This window comes from Myxocyprinus asiaticus, chromosome 3 (genome assembly GCF_019703515.2).
Source record: "Myxocyprinus asiaticus isolate MX2 ecotype Aquarium Trade chromosome 3, UBuf_Myxa_2, whole genome shotgun sequence".
NCBI lineage: Eukaryota > Metazoa > Chordata > Actinopteri > Cypriniformes > Catostomidae > Myxocyprinus > Myxocyprinus asiaticus.
In genome coordinates this window covers 46564965-46584808 of record NC_059346.1, presented here as the reverse complement: position 1 = coordinate 46584808, position 19844 = coordinate 46564965, and the positions used below count along the sequence as shown (strand labels likewise).

At 36.8% G+C, this 19844-nt stretch overlaps 1 protein-coding gene across 1 annotated transcript; it reads right to left on the bottom strand.

The window, feature by feature from the left end:
• Positions 1-1258: 1258 nt before the first annotated feature.
• LOC127417729 (uncharacterized) lies at positions 1259-15641 on the bottom strand. The gene is made up of 3 exons (XM_051657917.1): positions 15499-15641; positions 13094-13234; positions 1259-2284 (listed from the first exon to the last, which is right to left on the bottom strand). The coding sequence occupies exons 1-3, from the start codon at positions 15575-15577 to the stop codon at positions 2085-2087; spliced, it is 420 nt and encodes a 139-aa protein (XP_051513877.1). The 5' UTR covers positions 15578-15641; the 3' UTR covers positions 1259-2084.
• Positions 15642-19844: the final 4203 nt, after the last annotated feature.

The following is a 19844-nucleotide window of genomic DNA, read 5'->3' as shown; positions in this document are numbered from 1 at the left end:
GCTTAATTCTTGTCTCAGCATTCACATTTATTTTATTCACATTTTTTTCTCCACTTGATCTTGAATATTAAACAAAACCACTCAAAAGCCACCTAATTCAGAGGAATCAAAAAACATTTTTCACAAAGACTGTGAGAGGATATGCTTTTGGACTTCAAATATTAGTCAACGTGCATAAACAAAGGCATAATACTCATTAATTAGTGTGGGGTATAGTTAGGCCGTTCCACTCCTTTCAGACTTTCAGTGTCAAAGAAACATTACAGCAGAAGTTAAACTGTAGGGGAGAGTTCTGTATGCTACCACACTGAGTACAGCTAGTGCTTCACCGTTCATTAGCTCTGCTTCTCATAGGCTGTGCAATGCTTTAAGAGAGTTTGGCAGGAGTGTATACTCAAGCTGCCTTTCTTATTTCATACGCCAGCTTTCAAACCTGTCTCAGCAATCTCTCTCTCTGCTAATTTTTGGATGAATCATGAGGAGAGTTAAAAGATGAAACACTTCTTTCTGCACTCTGTGGGAGAAATGGTTCTCTCTACCTGTGCTTTCTCAAAGGCTGGATTAAACAAATCAAAACATAGCCATGAGCCTCCGAGTATCTTTTCTCATTTATTTTCATAAGAGCTTTCACCATAAGACATTTTTGCTCTTTAAATGTTCTCTGAATCTTTGTCACCTCTGCAAAGGACCCATATGAAGAATAAGCTATACACATATCACAAACATCATACCTGGCAAAGAATGAATAGGCCTATAATTAAAAAAATAAATTGTACTAGTCAGGCTTGGTTCATAGATCTAACTACGGTGAACACAGTGGACTGAGCACCACACAATCTCTGCTGTGTCGTTTATGTATGTGTCAAGATTTTGAGAAACACTGCCATCTTCTGTAGCTTGGAGCACTAGACACGATTCAGTGAGAGAGATTTTCAGTTCTCAGTCATCGTGTGAGAGTTACACAGTCTCCTGGCTTCGTCTTTATTTGTTTAAAAAGTCTGTTTTTTTTTTCGTTGTGTGGTGTTGCTGCGCATTTATGACGAAGTAAGTAATAATATTTATCACTGTCCAAATATGTTTTAAAGTGTGTTGGCATGTAGCATAATTTAATTTTACCTCAGAAACATTTAAATGGTAATTACTCGACGAATAATCAGTTATATCAAAGTGTTTGTTTATCGTCACAAGTTTATTCTTTATAATATAAATATGAACGAAAAGGTAATTTCGTGCTTAATCAGTATTACAAGCGCTTCAGTATTATAACGAGCGAACCTGCAAGTCACCATGCAGAGATCTCTTGCTGATGTAACCTGACACTGCTCATTAGCAGCAGCAGAGAAAGACTTGCTTGCTTTAATATGTCAGCATTTTGCGATCATATTAGATAGATAGATGTTCTTGTTCACTGCTGTATAACCAAGTTTCTAAACTTATATACTATTTGTTACCAGTATTATTACATTGCTGTATGGTTGCTTAGCATATGTACAAATATGTATCATGTTTATTTCTGTTTTTCTCACAGAAACCATACTTACACCATACATTCACACATCTTATGATTCTTTCTTCACAATAAATATATTGGGCTGTACTCTGGAGTAGCTGCCATTCCTTCTAACCGAGGAATTAGGCCATTTGATGTACAACCAGTCAATTAACACACAAAACATCCCACACTGTATATACAATTCCCGAAAAGGCATATAAAGGTTCATCCCATAAAATAAATATAAATGTAAACATCATCAACCTCTTATTTCATTCTTTGGCTGAACAATTGTTAGAAAAGTTCCTATCAGGCTTAGGGTGAGTTTTATAAATTATCAGTATAACACTACCATGTAGCCCAGTCCATGTAGATCCAAAGAGAACTATAAGCTTATGATAAAATATGATACATGAAGAACTATTACACAACAACTAATTTAATTTTGCACACTGAATACTTGTGTGATTAACACAATACAAAATACCAGAGTCTGTGTTCACAGATTAATTTTTTTTAAGACCCTTCTTTTAATGACTTGCAATAGGCAGAAAGGGTAGCTGTCGTGATTTGCAAAGTTCAAAGTGCAAATTTATTTCGTCGACAGCACCACCATTTGTAGCAACAAAGCAAACGTCAATGAGCAAATAGGCAGCAGTGTGTGTTTTTGCCAGCGGATGGCGCTGTTGCACAGATCAGAGTCGCAGCAGTGGATCTTGACTCCTGGCAGCTCCTCCGTGTGGCAGTGGCGTGATGTTGCGCAGCCACTGGTCAGCATGATGCCCAATGCAACTGAAAGCACACAAACAAAACAAATGTTTTTGACCAAACCACATGCTGGGTTACAGAAAATCACCTTCAGATGGTTTACCCCCAATTTTAATCGAAAGCATGACTCGATGCAGGTCACAATGAGACAGGGGCGTCATGCACCTATTTTTTTTTGAGAGGGCACCAAAGTCTGTAATAAATACAAATACACACACACATGTTGGTGCAGCTATCATTATGAGGACTCTCCATAGACATAATTATTTTTATATTGTACAAATGATAGATTCTATCCCCTAACCCTAACCCTACCCCTAAACCTAACCCTCACAGAAACCTTTTTGCATTTTTACATTTTCAATAAAACATCGTTTAGTATGTTTTTTAAGCGATTTGAATTATGGGGACACTAGAAATGTCCTCATAAACCACATTTATAGCATAAGAACCTTGTAATTACCAGTTTGTAACCTAAAAAAACGTCCTCGTAAACCACTTAAACCTGCCCACACACACACACACACACACACACACACACACACACACACACACACACACACACACACACACACACGGCGTGACAATCCTTATAAGGATTCTCCATAGACATAATGATTTTTATATATAGATTATATCCCCTACCCCTAAACCTAACCCTCACAAAAAACTTTCTGCATTTTTACATTAAAAAAAATTAAATAAAAAAAAAAAACATAGTTTAGTATGTTTTTTAAGCGATTTGAATTATGGGACACTAGAAATGTCCTCATAAACCACATTTATAGTATAATACCCTTGTAATTACCAGTTTGTAACCTAAAAAAAAAGTCCTCATAAACCACCAAAACCCGCCTACACACACACACACACACACACAGTATCGCACTTACTTTTTAAGGAAACAATTACATTTGCAGCTGTTTTTCAATATATGTGTATCAGTCATGTTTGTATTTGGTTACATTTTATGAGGTAGAGTGCATTTCTGACAACTTCAGGTGGATTTATGTCACTTTTTTGTGTTCTTGCCACCACTTTTGTGTGGGCATTTTCCATACACAACACGAGAGTTGGTGCAAAAGGCACCAGCACAAACGCAACTGCTTCAGCTAAATAGAGAATGAAAACATGTGGCTATCTCTGAATGAGGAAATTACTGGAAATATTGCATTCCGTGTTAAGTGATAGCTATTAAATGTAAGAAAATTAACTAAATAAAATGGTTTGTATTTCTCCATGAGTGTGTTACTTCTCCATTAAATGGTTTAACCACAAAAAGAACTCAGCCTAGATGTGAAATCGCTTACTCGTTCGCTATTCCATATACAGTGATTGCTGCACAATATAGGGAACAAGGAGCGACTGATTAAATCAGACTACATTTACATTTATTCATTTGTCAGACGCTTTTATCGAAAGTGACTTACAAAAGAGGAATAATACAACTGACAAAATTTAGACAGGTGTAGGAAGATTTCTGCCACAGACATTCTTTTTTACATGCAATAATTTACATTTAATGTAATTATCGAAGGTGCATACATTTTTGCAATTTCAAATAATCCATTCAAAATCCTCTTGGCTCAAAAATCTTTAGGGGCATGTGCCCCCTCAGTTTGAATGGGCATGACACTGCTGATTAAAGGAATGCTCTTGGTTCAAATCAAGTTAAATGTGAACTCAGGAAATTTGTAGTTTTTGTAGTGCTGACCTTGCTGTCATTCCAAGCTTTAATTACAAGAGATTACTGAGATAAATCGAGTACTATTCGGCTGGTTATATGATCTCAACATGGCAGCCTTCAACTTTTGAAGCTTTTTCTCTAAGACTGATATGAGAAGATTGTGTGTACATTATTTTAAACATATTGAAAACAAAAAACAATACTCTTCCTCTATTAATATTTCTTTCTTTTAAAAAGTTTAGCTATTAGCAAAAAAATAAAAAATAAAAATAAAAAATCTCACTGCACTTAACTTTGCAGACAGCTTTTCAGATGCAGATTTTCACTCAAAAACAGTCATAAATTATGTTTATAGTGATACGCTTAGTGAATTTTAATTGTTTAACTTGGGTCAAATGTTTTGGGTAGCCTTCCACAAGCTTCTCACAATAAGTTGCTGGAATTTTCTATCAGATTGAGGTTAGGGCTTTGTGATGGCCACTCCAGTTCCTTGACTTTGTTGTCCTTAAGCCATTTTGCCACAACTTTGGAGTTATGTTTGGGGTCATTGTCCATTTGGAAGACCCATTTGCGACCAAGCTTTAACTTCATGACTGATGTCTTGAGATGTTGCTTCAATATATCCACATAATTTTCCTTCCTCATGATGCCATCTATTTTGTGAAGTGCACCAGTCCCTCCTGCAACAAAGCACCCCCACAACATGATGCTGCCACCCCCATGCTTCTTGGTTGGGATGGTGTTCTTCGGCTTGCAAGCCTCACCCTTTTTCCTCCAAACATAACAATGGTCATTATGGCCAAACAGTTCCATTTTTGTTTCATCAGACCAGAGGACATTTCTCCAAAAAGTAAGATCTTTGTCCCCATGTGTACTTGCAAATTGTAGTCTGGCTTTTTATGGCGGTTTTGGAGCAGTGGCTTCTTCCTTGCTGAGTAGCTTTTCAGGTTATGTCGATATAGGACTCGTTTTACTGTGGATATAGATACTTGTCTACCTGTTTCCTCCAGCATCTTCACAAGGTCCTTTGCTGTTGTTCTGGGATTGATTTGCACTTTTCGCACCAAACTACGTTCATCTCTAGGAGACAGAATGTGACTCCTTCCCAGGGATGTGCACAGACATTTTGGGGGGCAGGGGCTCAAGTGGAAAAAAAGGGCACTTCTCATAATTATTTATTTAACCATTTTTTTTTAACAAAACGTTAAATATATTAACACAACTCTGACTTCCTTACCAGTTTATTTTAATTCCCTCATACAATTGTTTCATACTCAACAGATTTCTACAAAATAATCAGTTCACACTGAGACCATGGTCTTCTTTAGTATTCACTAGGTTTATCACAAGAGCACCTGCAGTGCCTTGTCAAATGTATGCAAATTAGCGCATTTTAAGTAGTTAACGCCTAATTTGCTTATCAATGTGGTGATTGTGATGACGTTATTAGACACAAATTTTACTGTATTCACCTGTAGTGTCTCCATTAAGTACAGTACATTAGCCTGTATGGCCATGATATATTGCCTTAGCTAACCTTTAGCTAACTTATTACATTAGCTAGTATGAATCATGCATGTTAGCAAGACACAAGTTAACTATATTTGTCTTTTGGCTAATTAGCTGAAAAGTCGAGGCACTGGTAGCTTAGTCTTTTGTTCATCACCACTCACCTCCACACAAGCCAAGAAAAACACAACTGGGATTGGAGCTGGGAGGGGCTGGTGCCTGCCTGTCTGCCTGTCTGCGTGTCTGACGTGCCGATGTGTGCTGCACTGCTGTGCGGAGAGGCGGAGGGGAGAGAGAGAGAGAGAGAGGGAGGGAGGGAGGGAGGGAGGGAGAGGGCATCGGAACTTGACCAAGTCTCATCTCCCGACCTGATATTTTGATTTTTTATTCAATAAATATATTTGTTTGACAGGGAAGCTGTGCGAAAACAGGAATAAATATATATTAATTTATATATATATATATATATATATATATATATATATATATATATATATATATATATATATATATAAAAAAGCACCCCAGAAAAAAGGGCACTTTCTCTCAAGGAAGAAAAAGGGCAGGTGCTCAAGCCCCCTTTGATGTCTATGTGTGCACGTGCCTGCTCCTTCCTGAGCGTTATGATGGCTGCCTGGTCCCATGGTGTTTATACTCGCATACTATTGTTTGTACAGATGAATGTGGTACCTTCAGGCATTTGGAAATTGCTCCCAAGGATGAACTAGACTTGTGGTGGACCACAATTTTATTTCTGAGGTCTTGGCTGATTTATTTTGATTTTCCCATGATGTCAAGCAAAAAGGCACTGAGTTTGAAGTTAGGCCTTAAAATACATCTGCAGGTACACCTCAAATTGACTCCAATTAGTCAATCAGAATCTAATTGGCTAATTGCCTAAAGACTTGATATCACTTTCTGGAATTTTCCAAGCTGCTTAAAGGCACAGTTAACTTAGTGTATGTAAACTTCTGACGCACTGGAATTGTGATATATTCAATAAAAAGTGAAACAATCTGTCTGTAAACAATTGTTGGAAAAATGACTCGTGTCATGCACAAAGTAGATGTCCTAAATGACTTGACAAAACTATAGTTTGCTAATATGAAATCTGTTGAGTGGTTAAAAAATTAGTTTTAATGACTTCAACCTAAGTGTATGTAAACTTCTGACTTCAACTGTACATACAGTTTCCAGAGTATGGCCACAAGACTTGGAAGTGGTATTGCTATGAAAAATGTATTGTCTGTGCAAAGGTAAATCCAATTTTCAACTCTTGTCATGATGAATATGTAAAGCTGGTAAACCTGATCACTTTAATATTATACAATCAAGGATACCTGAAATGGTTAGTAAAAAATCTGTTTATATATCCTGTCCACAGCTGCTTACCTGCACATTTCTGCTTTTATTTATTTATTTACTGCTTTGCCACACAGACTTTCATGTAAACTATTGTAAATGCAAATTTTGAAGGATTAGTCAACATCGTTGTCTGTGGTAATCTACAGCATGCCACAGATGCTGTCAGTCCAGCTTTACTTTTATTCATCCTGCAGCATTTCTTTAACTAAAAGCAAAAATGGATCGGGCCATAATAAAAAAAATAAAACAAGTAGCATGAAAACTTGCTCAGGGCTGAGTCATGTGACAGGCCTTTGAGACATGCTGAGTTGTGGAGGGAGGCAGAGCTGGCTCAAATTGTGAAAGTGGATAACTCTGGAGGATTATGACTGACCGCTGAGAGAGCGAGAGAGAAATCCCTGATGATCACTGTCTAAATGCTCTTATCAGCCTTATCAATTGACTGTGTCAGCCTGTCACCTCTCTTGGAAACTGTTTGTTTTGGAGTCTGCCTTTGCTTGTCAGTGTCATTTGGGTCTTTAATACTGTTACACTTTTCATGTTTTTAATAATACTGTCACACTTTTCACATTTTTTTTTTTAATTTTTTTATTTTTTAAATGGAACAAAGACAGTAATGTATGTAATATTAAATTCACTACCAGACAAAAGTTTGAAAAACACTTGACTGGTTTTATGTTCTCATGATGTTAAAAACCTTTTGATCTAAAGCCTGCTGAAATGCTTGAAATTAGTTTTGTAGACAAATAAAAATTCTGCCAACATATGAATCTTGAATTTACAAATCTAATGTTTAAATTTTATATACACTACCAGTCAAAAGTTTTGAAACGCTTGACTGAAATGTTTCTCATGACCTTTAAAATCTTTTGATCTGAAGGCGTATGCTTAAATGTTTGAAATTAGTTTTGTAGACAAAAATATAATTGTGCCAACATATTAATTTATTTAATTATAAAACTAAAATGTAATAAAATAAATAAATAAAAACTTTTTGAAATTGATGACTTGGACCAAAGAATAAAGAAAAGCAACCAATAAGTGCCCAACATAGATGGGAACTCCTTCAATACTGTTTAAAAAGCATCCCAGGGTGATACCTCAAGAAGCTGATTGAGAAAATGTCAAGAGTACATGTCTGCAAATTCTAGGCGAAGGGTGACTACTTTGAAGATGCTAAAATATAAAACAGTTTTGATTTATTTTGGATTTTGTTTAGTCACAACATAATTCCCATAGTTCCATTTATGTTATTCCATAGTTTTGATGACTTTACTATTATTCTAAAATGTGAAGAAAAAAAAATTATAATAAAGAACGAGTAAGTGTTTCAAAACTTTGGACCGGTAGTGTGTATATATATATATATATATATATATATATATATATATATATATATATAAATAACAAGGACAGAAAGAGATGTGGAAGGCCAGTTGTACAACTAAACAAGAGGATAAGTACATCAGAGTTTCTAGTTTGAGAAATAGAAGCCTCACATGTCTTCAGCTGACAGCTTCATTGAATTCTACCCGCTCAACACCAGTTTCATGTACAACAGTAAAGAGAAGACTCAGGGGTGCAGGCCTTATGGGAAGAATTGCAAAGAAAAAGCCACTTTTGAAACAAAAAGAAAAGGTTAGAGTGGGCAAAGAAACACAGACATTGTACAACAGATAATTGGAAAAGAGTGTTATGGTATGCATATGGTATGGTATGATCTTAACCCCACTGAGATTTTGTGGGATCAGCTAGACTGTAAGGTGCGTGAGAAGTGCCCGACAAGACAGCCACATCTATATCAAATACTACAGGAAGTGTGGGGTGAAATGTCACCTGAGTATCTGGACAAACTGACAGCTAGAATGCCAAGGATCTGCAAAACTGTCATTGCTGCACGTGGAGGATTTTTTTAAAGAAGTTTAAGAAATTCTGAATTTTTTTTTCAATTTGCAATAATAATTTTTCACGTTATTAATGTCCTGACTATACATTGTGATCAGTTGAATGCCACTTTGGTGAATAAAAGTACCAATTTCTTTCCATAAGAGCAAAATCTGTACATTATTCCAAACTTTTGGCTGCCAGTGTATATATATATATATATATATATATATATATATATATATATATATATATATATATATATACACAGTGGTGTGAAAAAGTGTTTGCCCCCTTCCTGATTTCTTATTTTTTTGCATGTTTGTCACACTTAAATGTTTCAGATCATCAAACAAGTTTAAATATTAGTCAAAGATAACACAAGTAAACACAAAATGCAGTTTTTAAATGAAGGTTGTTATTATTAAGGGAAAACAAAATCCAAACCTACATGGCCCTGTGTGAAAAAGTGATTGCCCCCTAAACCTAATAACTGGTTGGGCCACCCTTAGCAGCAACAACTGCAATCAAGCGTTTGCGATAACTTGCAATGAGTCTTTTACAGCGCTGTGGAGGAATTTTGGCCCACTCATCTTTGCAGAATTGTTGTAATTCAGCCACATTGGAGGGTTTTCGAGCATGAACTGCCTTTTTAATTTCATGCCACAGCATCTCAATAGGATTCAGGTCAGGACTTTGACTAGGCCACTCCAAAGTCTTCATTTTGTTTTTCTTCAGCCATTCAGAGGTGGACTTGCTGGTGTGTTTTGGATCATTGTCCTGCTGCAGAACCCAAGTTCGCTTCAGCTTGAGGTCACAAACAGATGGCCGGACATTCTCCTTCAGGATTTTTTGGTAGACAGCAGAATTCATGGTTCCATTTATCACAGCAAGTCTTCCAGGTCCTGAAGCAGCAAAACAGCCCCAGACCATCACACTACCACCACCATATTTTACTGTTGGTATGATGTTCTTTTTCTGAAATGCGGTGTTACTTTTATGCCAGATGTAATGGGACACACACCTTCCAAAAAGTTCAACTTTTGTCTCGTCAGTCCACAGAGTATTTTCCCAAAAGTCTTGGGGATCATCAAGATGTTTTCTGGCAAAAATGAGATGAGCCTTAATGTTCTTTTTGCTCAGCAGTGGTTTTCGTCTTGGAACTCTGCCATGCAGGCCATTTTTGCCCAGTCTCTTTCTTATGGTGGAGTCATGAACACTGACCTTAACTGAGGCAAGTGAGGCCTGCAGTTCTTTGGATGTTGTTGTGGGGTCTTTTGTGACCTCTTGAATGAGTCGTCGCTGCGCTCTTGGGGTAATTTTGGTCGGCCGGCCACTCCTGGGAAGGTTCACCACTGTTCCATGTTTTCGCCATTTGTGGGTAATGGCTCTCACTGTGGTTCTCTGGAGTCCCAAAGCCTTATAAATGGCTTTATAACCTTTTCCAGACTGATAGATCTCAATTACTTTCTTTCTCATTTGTTCCTGAATTTCTTTGGATCTCGGCATGATGTCTAGCTTTTGAAGATCTTTTGGTCTACTTCACTTTGTCAGGCAGGTCCTATTTAAGTGATTTCTTGATTGAGAACAGGTGTGGCAGTAATCAGGCCTGGGTGTGGCTAGAGAAATTGAACTCAGGTGTGATAAACCACAGTTATGTTTTAACAGGTGGGGCAAACACTTTTTCACACAGGGCCATGTAGGTTTGGATTTTGTTTTCCCTTAATAATAACAACCTTCATTTAAAAACTGCATTTTGTGTTTACTTGTGTTATCTTTGACTAATATTTAAACTTGTTTGATGATCTGAAACATTTAAGTGTGACAAACATGCAAAAAAATAAGAAATCAGGAAGGGGGCAAACACTTTTTCACACCACTGTATATATAATATATTAATGAATGAGTTGGCCTGGATAGTGAAGGAAAGCAGCCAACAAATACCCAGCATACTGCTGTACAGATGTAAAACACAACAACTACACACTGGGTCAAAATCGAGCTATCAACTTATTGAGTTATGACTGGGTTTTACTCAGCTATGCTTAGGTTCAGAGAAAACGAAGTGTAAAAATTGCAGTAACTACAAAATGCATATTAAACCAGGTAACTTTGAAGCCACTTTTCTCACTGTCATTGTTAGTAACTGCATTTTGCCTCTGTAGGGCAGCATACATGGCAACTCCAATACTGTTAAGAAAGCATTCCATGTGGATACCTCATGTTTGAGGGGATGCCCAGAGTGTGCAGATCTGTTAAGTTTTTTTTGTTTTTTTTGCTAGCCTACCGACAGTAATGACTACATTTACTACATATTTGCAATACTTCCACTTGTTTTATTTAATAGTTTTGATGTCTTTACTATTATTCTAAAATATACTAAAAGAATGGTAGTTTAAATATATTCTGTGTGTGTATATATATATATATATATATATATATATATACACACACACACACACACACACACACACACACACACACACACACACACACACACGGTGGTGTGGTGGTGGCATAGTGGGCTAAAGCACATAACTGGTTTAATCCCCACAGCCATCACCATTGTGTCCTTGAGCAAGGCACTTAACTCCAGGTTGCTCCAGGGGGATTGTCCCTGTAATAAGGGCACTGTAAGTCACTTTGGATAAAAGCATCTGCCAAATGCATAAATGTAAATATATAAATATTTTTTTTTTTACATGTAGAATGTAAATCTCCTTTTTGTTTTAATGTGGAATGCTTAGTCTACTGAATACAACATGTCAAAAGGAATCGATGACGGATTAGACCTTTGTGCAAGCTTATGCAGTAGGTGTTGTCTTGTATTGTAGATTGGGAGCTGAAGGTGTTCAAAGTAAAGGTTAAAGCAGGTTGAATGGAGGGGGAAGGGAAGACTGTGATCACCACAGAGACAGTGAGCTCAGTCAGTCTTTTCTGATCAACGATCATCCTCCTCTAATGCTCTTTATGCTGCCAAGGTGTGATGACAATTACACGCAGAGAGTCTCACAGGGAGGATTAAGGAATCATTCCAGAGTTCTGTTGCTCAAAGGATTTCCGAAACCCTCTCTATGAATTTAATAACTAATTTTTCACTAGAAATAAGCTTTCACTCTCATTAGAAATTACTCTCCATAATGATCACTGCTCAGGTAACAACATCTGAATTCCATATCAACAATGTATTTCAATTTTATCATCAAAATGGTGTTTAAATTACTGAATTCATAAAAAAACATTTATCAAATGGAAGTATAACAATTAATTTTCAACATGATATTGTATTTTTTTTTCATATCATATCATATTTATCATATCAGTTATTTTTGTCAAATAAAGTGTATAAGTATAATAATAATTATTATTTGTGTATTACAGTGAATATTAACTAACTATTCAGTAGTGATCTATTTCTGTCATACTTTTTTCCCTTAATTAGATTGAGCTTTTATTTTGGCTGAGCTTTGATTTTGAAGTGTTTCTGTGTGTTGTTATGACAAAGGAGCTCTGACCTTATGATGGTAGCTTCCCACTCTGCAAAAGCTGGTCACTACGTAACTCAAAGTGATTTTTAAACCGCGAAAGACAGCTATTTAATAATAAATATTTAGTATGTACTGTATGTGCCTCACGCTAAAAAGTGAATTAGCGCTCTGCCTGTTGTCATCTGCTCAGAGCACGCAATACTCATGATGGTGTTTTCCGTGTATGAGTCAAGGAGCTCTAAAACGTATGAGCATTTTGTGTCTTTATGTCAGCACAGTACCATCTCCACACATTCACAAGCACACAAAGCATTTAAAGTGCTGCACATGCAAACTATATATTTATCTCAAACAATATATTTATTAATCCCAGTTTTTGCTGTAAAATAATCTCACTAGGACATGATGTGATTTTAATTTGTGCACTGAATGTTTATGTAATGATATTCATATGTCAGATGGTATCAGTTTTGGGTATCAGAGCATGAGTACAAGTACATGAGCGCATATCAGACCCGATTCCGATACCAGTATAGGGACAGGGACATCCCTAAGAGATACTGTACTGTACCAAAGACAGCCTTTCAAAGTTAGATATTTCAAGATGAACTCAATCATTTATCATCATATTTTCCAAGACCAAATGATGCTATCCAAATTAACATAATTGCTCTGTTAACAATTGTCTCATTTGCATCTCCTTGTATTTCTTCTAAGGAAACATCTGAGACAAAGTTGATGCTTGAATGAAACATACTCTATAAGTTAATCTCCAATAAGTTTCCTGAGCTTTAAAATAGCAACTTCTGAGCCATATAGATTTCCACCCATGTGTGAGCTGTATTGATTGTAAATTTGCTAGTGGGTTCTGGTGGGTGGTTGTAGTGGGGGATGTCTCACCACTTTCGGTCCTGATGCAGAAGCGATGCTTGAAGCCCTTGTGTGAGTGGGAGCAGGTGATGACTTCAGGGCGGGAGCAGCCTACGTCCACGTACCTCTGGTCATGTATGATGTTACAGGCATAACACCGCAACCCGTCAGCTATAAAGCATCAAACACACACAAATCTTTCTCAGAGCTATGGAGAACACTGAGAAACAACAATGAAAATATATTTTCCAATTTTGTTGTATGGATTTTTAAATGAAAAAGAGGAGCTTGTTTATCTAAACTTGCCAATCCCGACACAAGCATGCCTACTGTACGTGGCTGCTTACCTCACTCCTGTGATGTTTATTTTGGCATCCCTCCACCACCCAACTCCACTTTTATTTCTAAAAACTTAATAAAATATTAAATGGATCACTCACAGAAAAATGTAAATTCTGTCATCATTTACTTTATGTTGTTTCAAACTAGAATGATTTTTTCCCCCCACTTTGGAGCACAAAAGGAGATGTAAGGCAGGATAGAACAGACTGGCCGCCTCAGTCACCATTCACTTTCATTGTATGGAAAAAAATATGTAATGAAAGTGAATGGTGACTTAGGCTAGCATTCTGCATAACATCTCATTCTGTGCTCCACGGATAGAAAGTCATATGGATTATAAATAAATGATGACAGAATAATCTCATTAACTAACTTTTATTAAGTAGAACAGTAAAGAAATAAGAGCTTGATTAGGGTTTTGTGCTCATGTGCCTATATTACAGCAAGCCAAATCTGTTTACTCATGCCACTTTAAAGGACTGGAATTTGGAGTAAATGTACACCAATATCTTTTTTTTAACCATCAGTTTCTCAATAGCCAAGGATTTCACCCTGCAGATAAAGCAGGGATGAGGTTGTAGTGACTGAGATTGAATTTAGCCCCAAGGTTTCAAGTCACTCAGCCATGGGTTCAAAACCCTGCTTTTGGTACACATGGGATTAGCTGCACTGTGCCTCTGGCTACACCATGACAGGTTGTTGGTAGCCTAATGTAATGTTCCTCTTTAGTAATGCTGTTCTTGACATGCAGTACATTGCACCTTATTAATGGAACGTCACAAAAAACTTTAATTATATACATTAACAAGGAAAAGCATTTAGGCTACTTGCATGCATTATTGATGCAATTGAGTCCAGCACGCTAATCTTTGGAATGATTTACTTGCGATCTGTATCAGGCAACTGTGCTTTGAGACTATCCAGTAGGAATCTGTATGATGTGTGTATAGTTTTTGACAGGTTATTGGCTATTTCTCATGTATGGTAATTTCTCATTTATGCTGATATGCTCTCTGTGTCCTTTTTTAAAAGGCAAAGTTCGTCTGGTGGCATTGGTTCACTTTACATAACCTTCTCACTGGAATCTGTTTGGACAGAAATGTTGTATTTGCATGTAAGATTAGATCTAAATGAGGCTAGCGAGCTTTGGGAGGTGGCACTGTGAGCAAACAATGATATCTGAATGAATTACTGTCATATCACACAGATATATTTGGCATAATGAAATTATATCTTGAAGGGTCAAATACAAACGGCTCTAGCGACTGCTCCATCACATAGAACTGTGTTTGCTTGATTTATGTGCTTAATTTGATTTATGAGATAAGATTAATGAAGTGAACACAATGGAAATACTGTACAGTACATCTCTCATTTTCTAAATATTGTAGTCACGGGTAACTTCACTGGTTTTTTGCACTGATTAAAAGAACAGAAGACTCACTATTCAGTATAATGCACTTTTACAAAAAAGACACACACACACACACACACACACACACACACACACACACACACAAATTCACACATGTTGGTTTGTCTATCATGGCAGGGACTTTCTTTTGATTTACATTGTTTTTATACTGAGCTAACAATATTTTTTATCCCCTTTCCCTAAACCCAACCCTCACAGAAATTTTTTCTGCGCTATTTTTTCATGAACACATTATTTAGTATATTTATAAACCTGTTTTCCTCATAGGGGAGACCATTGGCTGGTTCTCTCAATGTAGGTGGTTTCAGGTTTTACTACACTGAAAAAGAGTTAACCTAAAAAAAATGTGCTTCATGTGTTAACATCTAAATTAACTGGTTATATTAAAGTCAAAAATATTATTTAAAATCACTGAATCAATCTGAATGCATCTGGTTACACCTACAAAACAAATTTTAAGGGTTACATCAGGTAAATAGCTACTTAAGGTAACAATTGCAGGTTACTACTTTTTACAGTGTATCCTTGTGGTTCCCACAACAGGTAAATCCTGACCCACATTTAAATGCACAGACATATACATTTACATGTTAAAAAATGACAGACAGACACATATCCAAACATACACACTAAGACAAGCACATCTACTGTACTTTACCTTGTAACATGAAAAGTGTCTGCAATGCAAAGAAAAAACACAGTCCAGATCCATGTAGAAGTCGTGTATGGAGAGTCATGGGTGCAGCTGAAGAAAAAGTCACCCAGCGCTGAGCAATGCAATGTAACAACTTGTACTGAGAGTAATCCTCATGGGAGTAGTGCTCTCTTTCAGCATGAGCCACCTCTCTCAAACAAAACACACACAGACACTCCAAAGGAAAAGGGGAGGGGCATAATATCAAAAAGGAAAAAACAGGAGAAACAATAAAGAGCCATTAAGAATATGCTACATGCATTATTTCATAATAAAGTGCAGTCACTTGTTCCTAAGCTTTGGAGAGAGAGAGGGAGACTTAAGTCACTGATGACAGAAGCACACAGTCTGCCTGAGACCCCTCAACTGGATCAGAGGTAATTTGCTCATTGATAATCCCAAAGCCCCAGATAAACACTTTCACACCCAGTTTCTCCTCTAACTGTGACAGAAGAGTCAGTCTCAATGTTCTTATGTGTGTGGTATTAGCCGTATGTCTGAGCCTTCAGGCCATATTCTGTGTAATACTATTCAAGAGGCAAATCCTCAGGAAGTGATGTTTAATGAAGGAGGGGGTGGATTTTTGGAACAAACACAGACACATATCAAAAGCACTTGCTGCGCTTTGAAGGGTCCAATCAGTTTCAAAATTGATTAGATGGTGACCTGAAACTTTATTATACAGTCATTAATGTGGCTATGTTAGATGTGAGCACCCTCTCTCTCTCTCTCTCTCTCTCTCTCTCTCTCTCTCTTTCTCTCTCTCGTCACTCATCCTATCTATTTTTCCTCTTAACACTTGTTGTCATGATCGTGAGAGTAGGGTGTCTGGCATGTGTGATGTGTTGCAGGTCTAAATGTGGAAGTGGTAGGGAGGATCTCCGAATTCGTATGACATTTACAATGCAGTAAAAACAGGGATACACATTTAACCCATTTTCTTTTTTTAAATCCAGCCCACATGACTAAATATTCACATGGTAAAACTAGATTTGTACATTTTCTAAAGAAAGTGTGAGTTGTGCTTACCCGTGCAAAAGTTGCCGGCAAGATGCAAGAGTGTTGTGGGTGGTTGCTTGGGCATTGCTATGTGGCTACCAAGGTGTTTTGAGTGCTTTGTTATGCAGTTGCTAGGGTGTTCTGGATGGTTGCTAGGGAGCCTATTCCATTTCCCTTTATTCTGATCCCAATATGGCTTGGATCCCTCCTTCAATGTAAGTAATTGTTATGAGACTGTTGGCACACCTCTCCTTAACAAACAACATGATTTAAGGTAATATTCATGTTTGTAGCACAAACGTGTAGGACAAATCATGTGCTAAAGTTTAAAACTTAGGGTTGAGGTTTGTTAAAATCCCTAACCCTAAGCTAACCCTAGCAAGCACCACTAACGATGTACTGTTATGAGTAACTACCATGCACAATACACATACAGTACACTGTGAAAAATGTTTTGTCAGGTAAATTAAAAATGTGTCATTTACGTGATAACATCTAAATTAACTAGTTTTATTCAAGTTAAAATAATGGTTCACTTTTTTTTTTATTTTTTTTATTTTTTTACTTTTTTATCATAATTAATATTTTATTGCAACAATAATCTATTGTAACAATGCACGTTTTCACTTTTTGCAGTGCATGATGCTTAGACTGCATGGGGAATAGCATTTTCACTGTTAATTATATTACAGTCATATATAAATCCTAAATCTGCTTCGCAAGGTGTTACTTCCTGATGTTTAAATGTGTTCTAAGCATCTCACTGAGGCACTTTACTGAAAATTGCCATTTCCTGCCTGCAGCACAAAGACCAAGCCTAAAGCAAGCATGAGTGAAGACTGAAAAGGTATATTTTTTCACTCTTACTCTATTTGTCATAAGCAAAATCTGCATTCTCTGTGTGAGAGATTAACCTTGCAAATGAGTAAAAGCTTCCCAAGTAGCTCCTGGCTTAGCTCTGGGTTACATACAGTACAGCATAATTTCTCATAATAGCTCTGCATAAAGCCTACGAGTCCCTGGTCTTTTAGGACAGGATAGGAGTGATTGACAAGTGTGCTCTACAGGATTCTGAGTCTTTGATGTTGCACAGGCATGATGACAAAGTCAGCTGAGGCACCAGTCCAGCAATACTGTAGAAATCATGCTGCACAAAAGCGTAAAATGTTCAACTCTCTATGAGGCACCAATAGAGCCTGTTATCTCTCATGCCTTTCAGATGGTGATGAGAGCTTTGTAGCTTAAACTATTCATCAGGTGTGTAATGCATTCATAGCAACATTAAGCAAATAATCCCTTTTAGAAATCTGCCTGCATGAAAATAATATGGATTCCAAAGAGCATCCGATTACTGTAATTTCATTTAAGCTTTGGTGGTCTTACATTAGACTATGGTAGGAATTCAGCTGAGCTTATATGTTATTTGTTCTCAAATCAGGCAGTATTGTTTGAAAATGGTCCAGTTGGCATAGGGGTCTCAGAAAATAATTTCTGTGGTATGTGCTAACCTTATTCAGAACTGTAGTGGGGTAGTCCATTACTTTCAAATGATGTCATGATTGAAGTATCTCTGCATTTTAAGCCTAAATGTGCAGATACAGTGCATTGTACATATTATCATGCTCTTTTCAAGAAAAAAGCTGGTTACTGACACAATGGTGAAGAATAAGAAAATCTCTGATGAACAAAACATAAGAGACAAGTATATTCTTTTGTCTAATTTCTGTCCAGTAGGTTCTCCCTCTTAAAACAATGACTGCCTCAGGAATAGTCTGCAGCTGAACTCTTGCGACTCAGCCTGCAGTCCAACCCTGCCTGTTCACTTTCATATAGATCAAGATAAACTAGAAACAACTCACAGCTCTCACACTGAAATCCCATTTTAGAACATCAGCTCTGTAGTTCAGTAGTTCTCTTTGACATATTTTGTATCAGCAAGGGTTTGGAATTTTTGTAGTAGCTATGTTATGTGTCTCAAAGGAAATGTGAAAAACAGTGACTTCCGAGGCTCAATATACCTATTTCTGTATATTTCCAGAATTAGGTATATTTTGATAACACAGGAACATGCAAAACTCAGCTCACAGCTGAGCTATTCTTAGAAAAGTAAAATCAGGAGTAATCTTGCACACGACACTGTTCTTAATCCACCTTCAACATTTTCCCTCCTTCTCTTCCTCATCATTAATTTTAAACCTGGAAATAAACAAAAAAGTTTTAGAAACAAAGAAAAGGTATAATGTAAAATGAAGAGGACATTTTTTGCAATTCTATTTTGTAGGTCACTGATTAAATGAATGCTAAATTCTAACATGTTCGAATCTTTAAATGTTAGAGTTTGTTTACATCTTTTTGGAACTTGTAACATTCTTATGAATCATCAGGTTTGTGCAAAATGAAACTGAAATGAGGTTTATATAAACTGGTTTTGGTTTGTGAATGTCACAAGTTTCTCTTGTAAACAATGACGCATTTCCTGACTCCTCCTCCAAGTGACATGTGACTTTACCAACGAGCTTACGTCATCCCTCTCATGAGCACGCTTCACAGAGATGTACGGAAGTGAACATTTGTAGTTAAAAAGTATATAAGTATTGTTTTGTTTCTAAAAATAATCAATTGTTTGTGTTCAGAAGAACTTTATTTGTCGACTGGAGTCGTGTGGATTATTTTAATGCACCCTAAATATGCATTTTGGACCATCAAAAAATGGAGGACATTCACTTGCATTGTTTAAAGGAGGAGGCCTGAAATGAAATCCTAAAAGTCTTAAATTCTGTTTTGATGAAGAAAGAAACTCAGATACATCTTGGATGGCCTGAGGGTGAGTAAATTATCAGCAAATTTTCATTTTTGGGTGAACTATTCCTTTAAGCACAGGTGGAAATCGTTCACCACTCATCTCACCCACCTCACTCTCCACAGACGTCGCTCGGCCACGCCCACATTACCACAGTGACCTTTCAAAAAAATAATAAATAAATAAATAAACAAATAAATACAAAATAAATAAATACAAACTAAAGAAGTTGAAGCTGTGCAGGCATAATCCACTTTGATAAATCATTTCATTGGTGCTCATGAAGAGTCAAAAGCTTACAGTAATCCTTAAAGTGCAAACAAGTCTTACTGTAAGTGCCAATAAGCAGCTAAAGGTATCCTAAGTACAGACACTAAAGGGCATGCTGTCAAATCAAGGACTGAGGGTGTCACGCTGTGTAATTGCATTACATGTCCACTAGAGAGCAGAATGGGTTATTCATCAACTCAGATCAAATTCTTACTTACTGTAAAAGATGCACTTGCACTAA

Bases quoted from the DNA above. Each gene is read 5' to 3' on its own strand.
- LOC127417729 (XM_051657917.1), bottom strand. From the start codon at position 15,577: ATGACTCTCCATACACGACTTCTACATGGATCTGGACTGTGTTTTTTC. The intron at 13,235-15,498 runs GTAAAGTACAGT...GATGCTTTATAG, and splicing joins GACACTTTTCATGTTACAAG to CTGACGGGTTGCGGTGTTAT. The intron at 2,285-13,093 runs GTGAGACATCCC...GTGTGCTTTCAG, and splicing joins CTGCATCAGGACCGAAAGTG to TTGCATTGGGCATCATGCTG.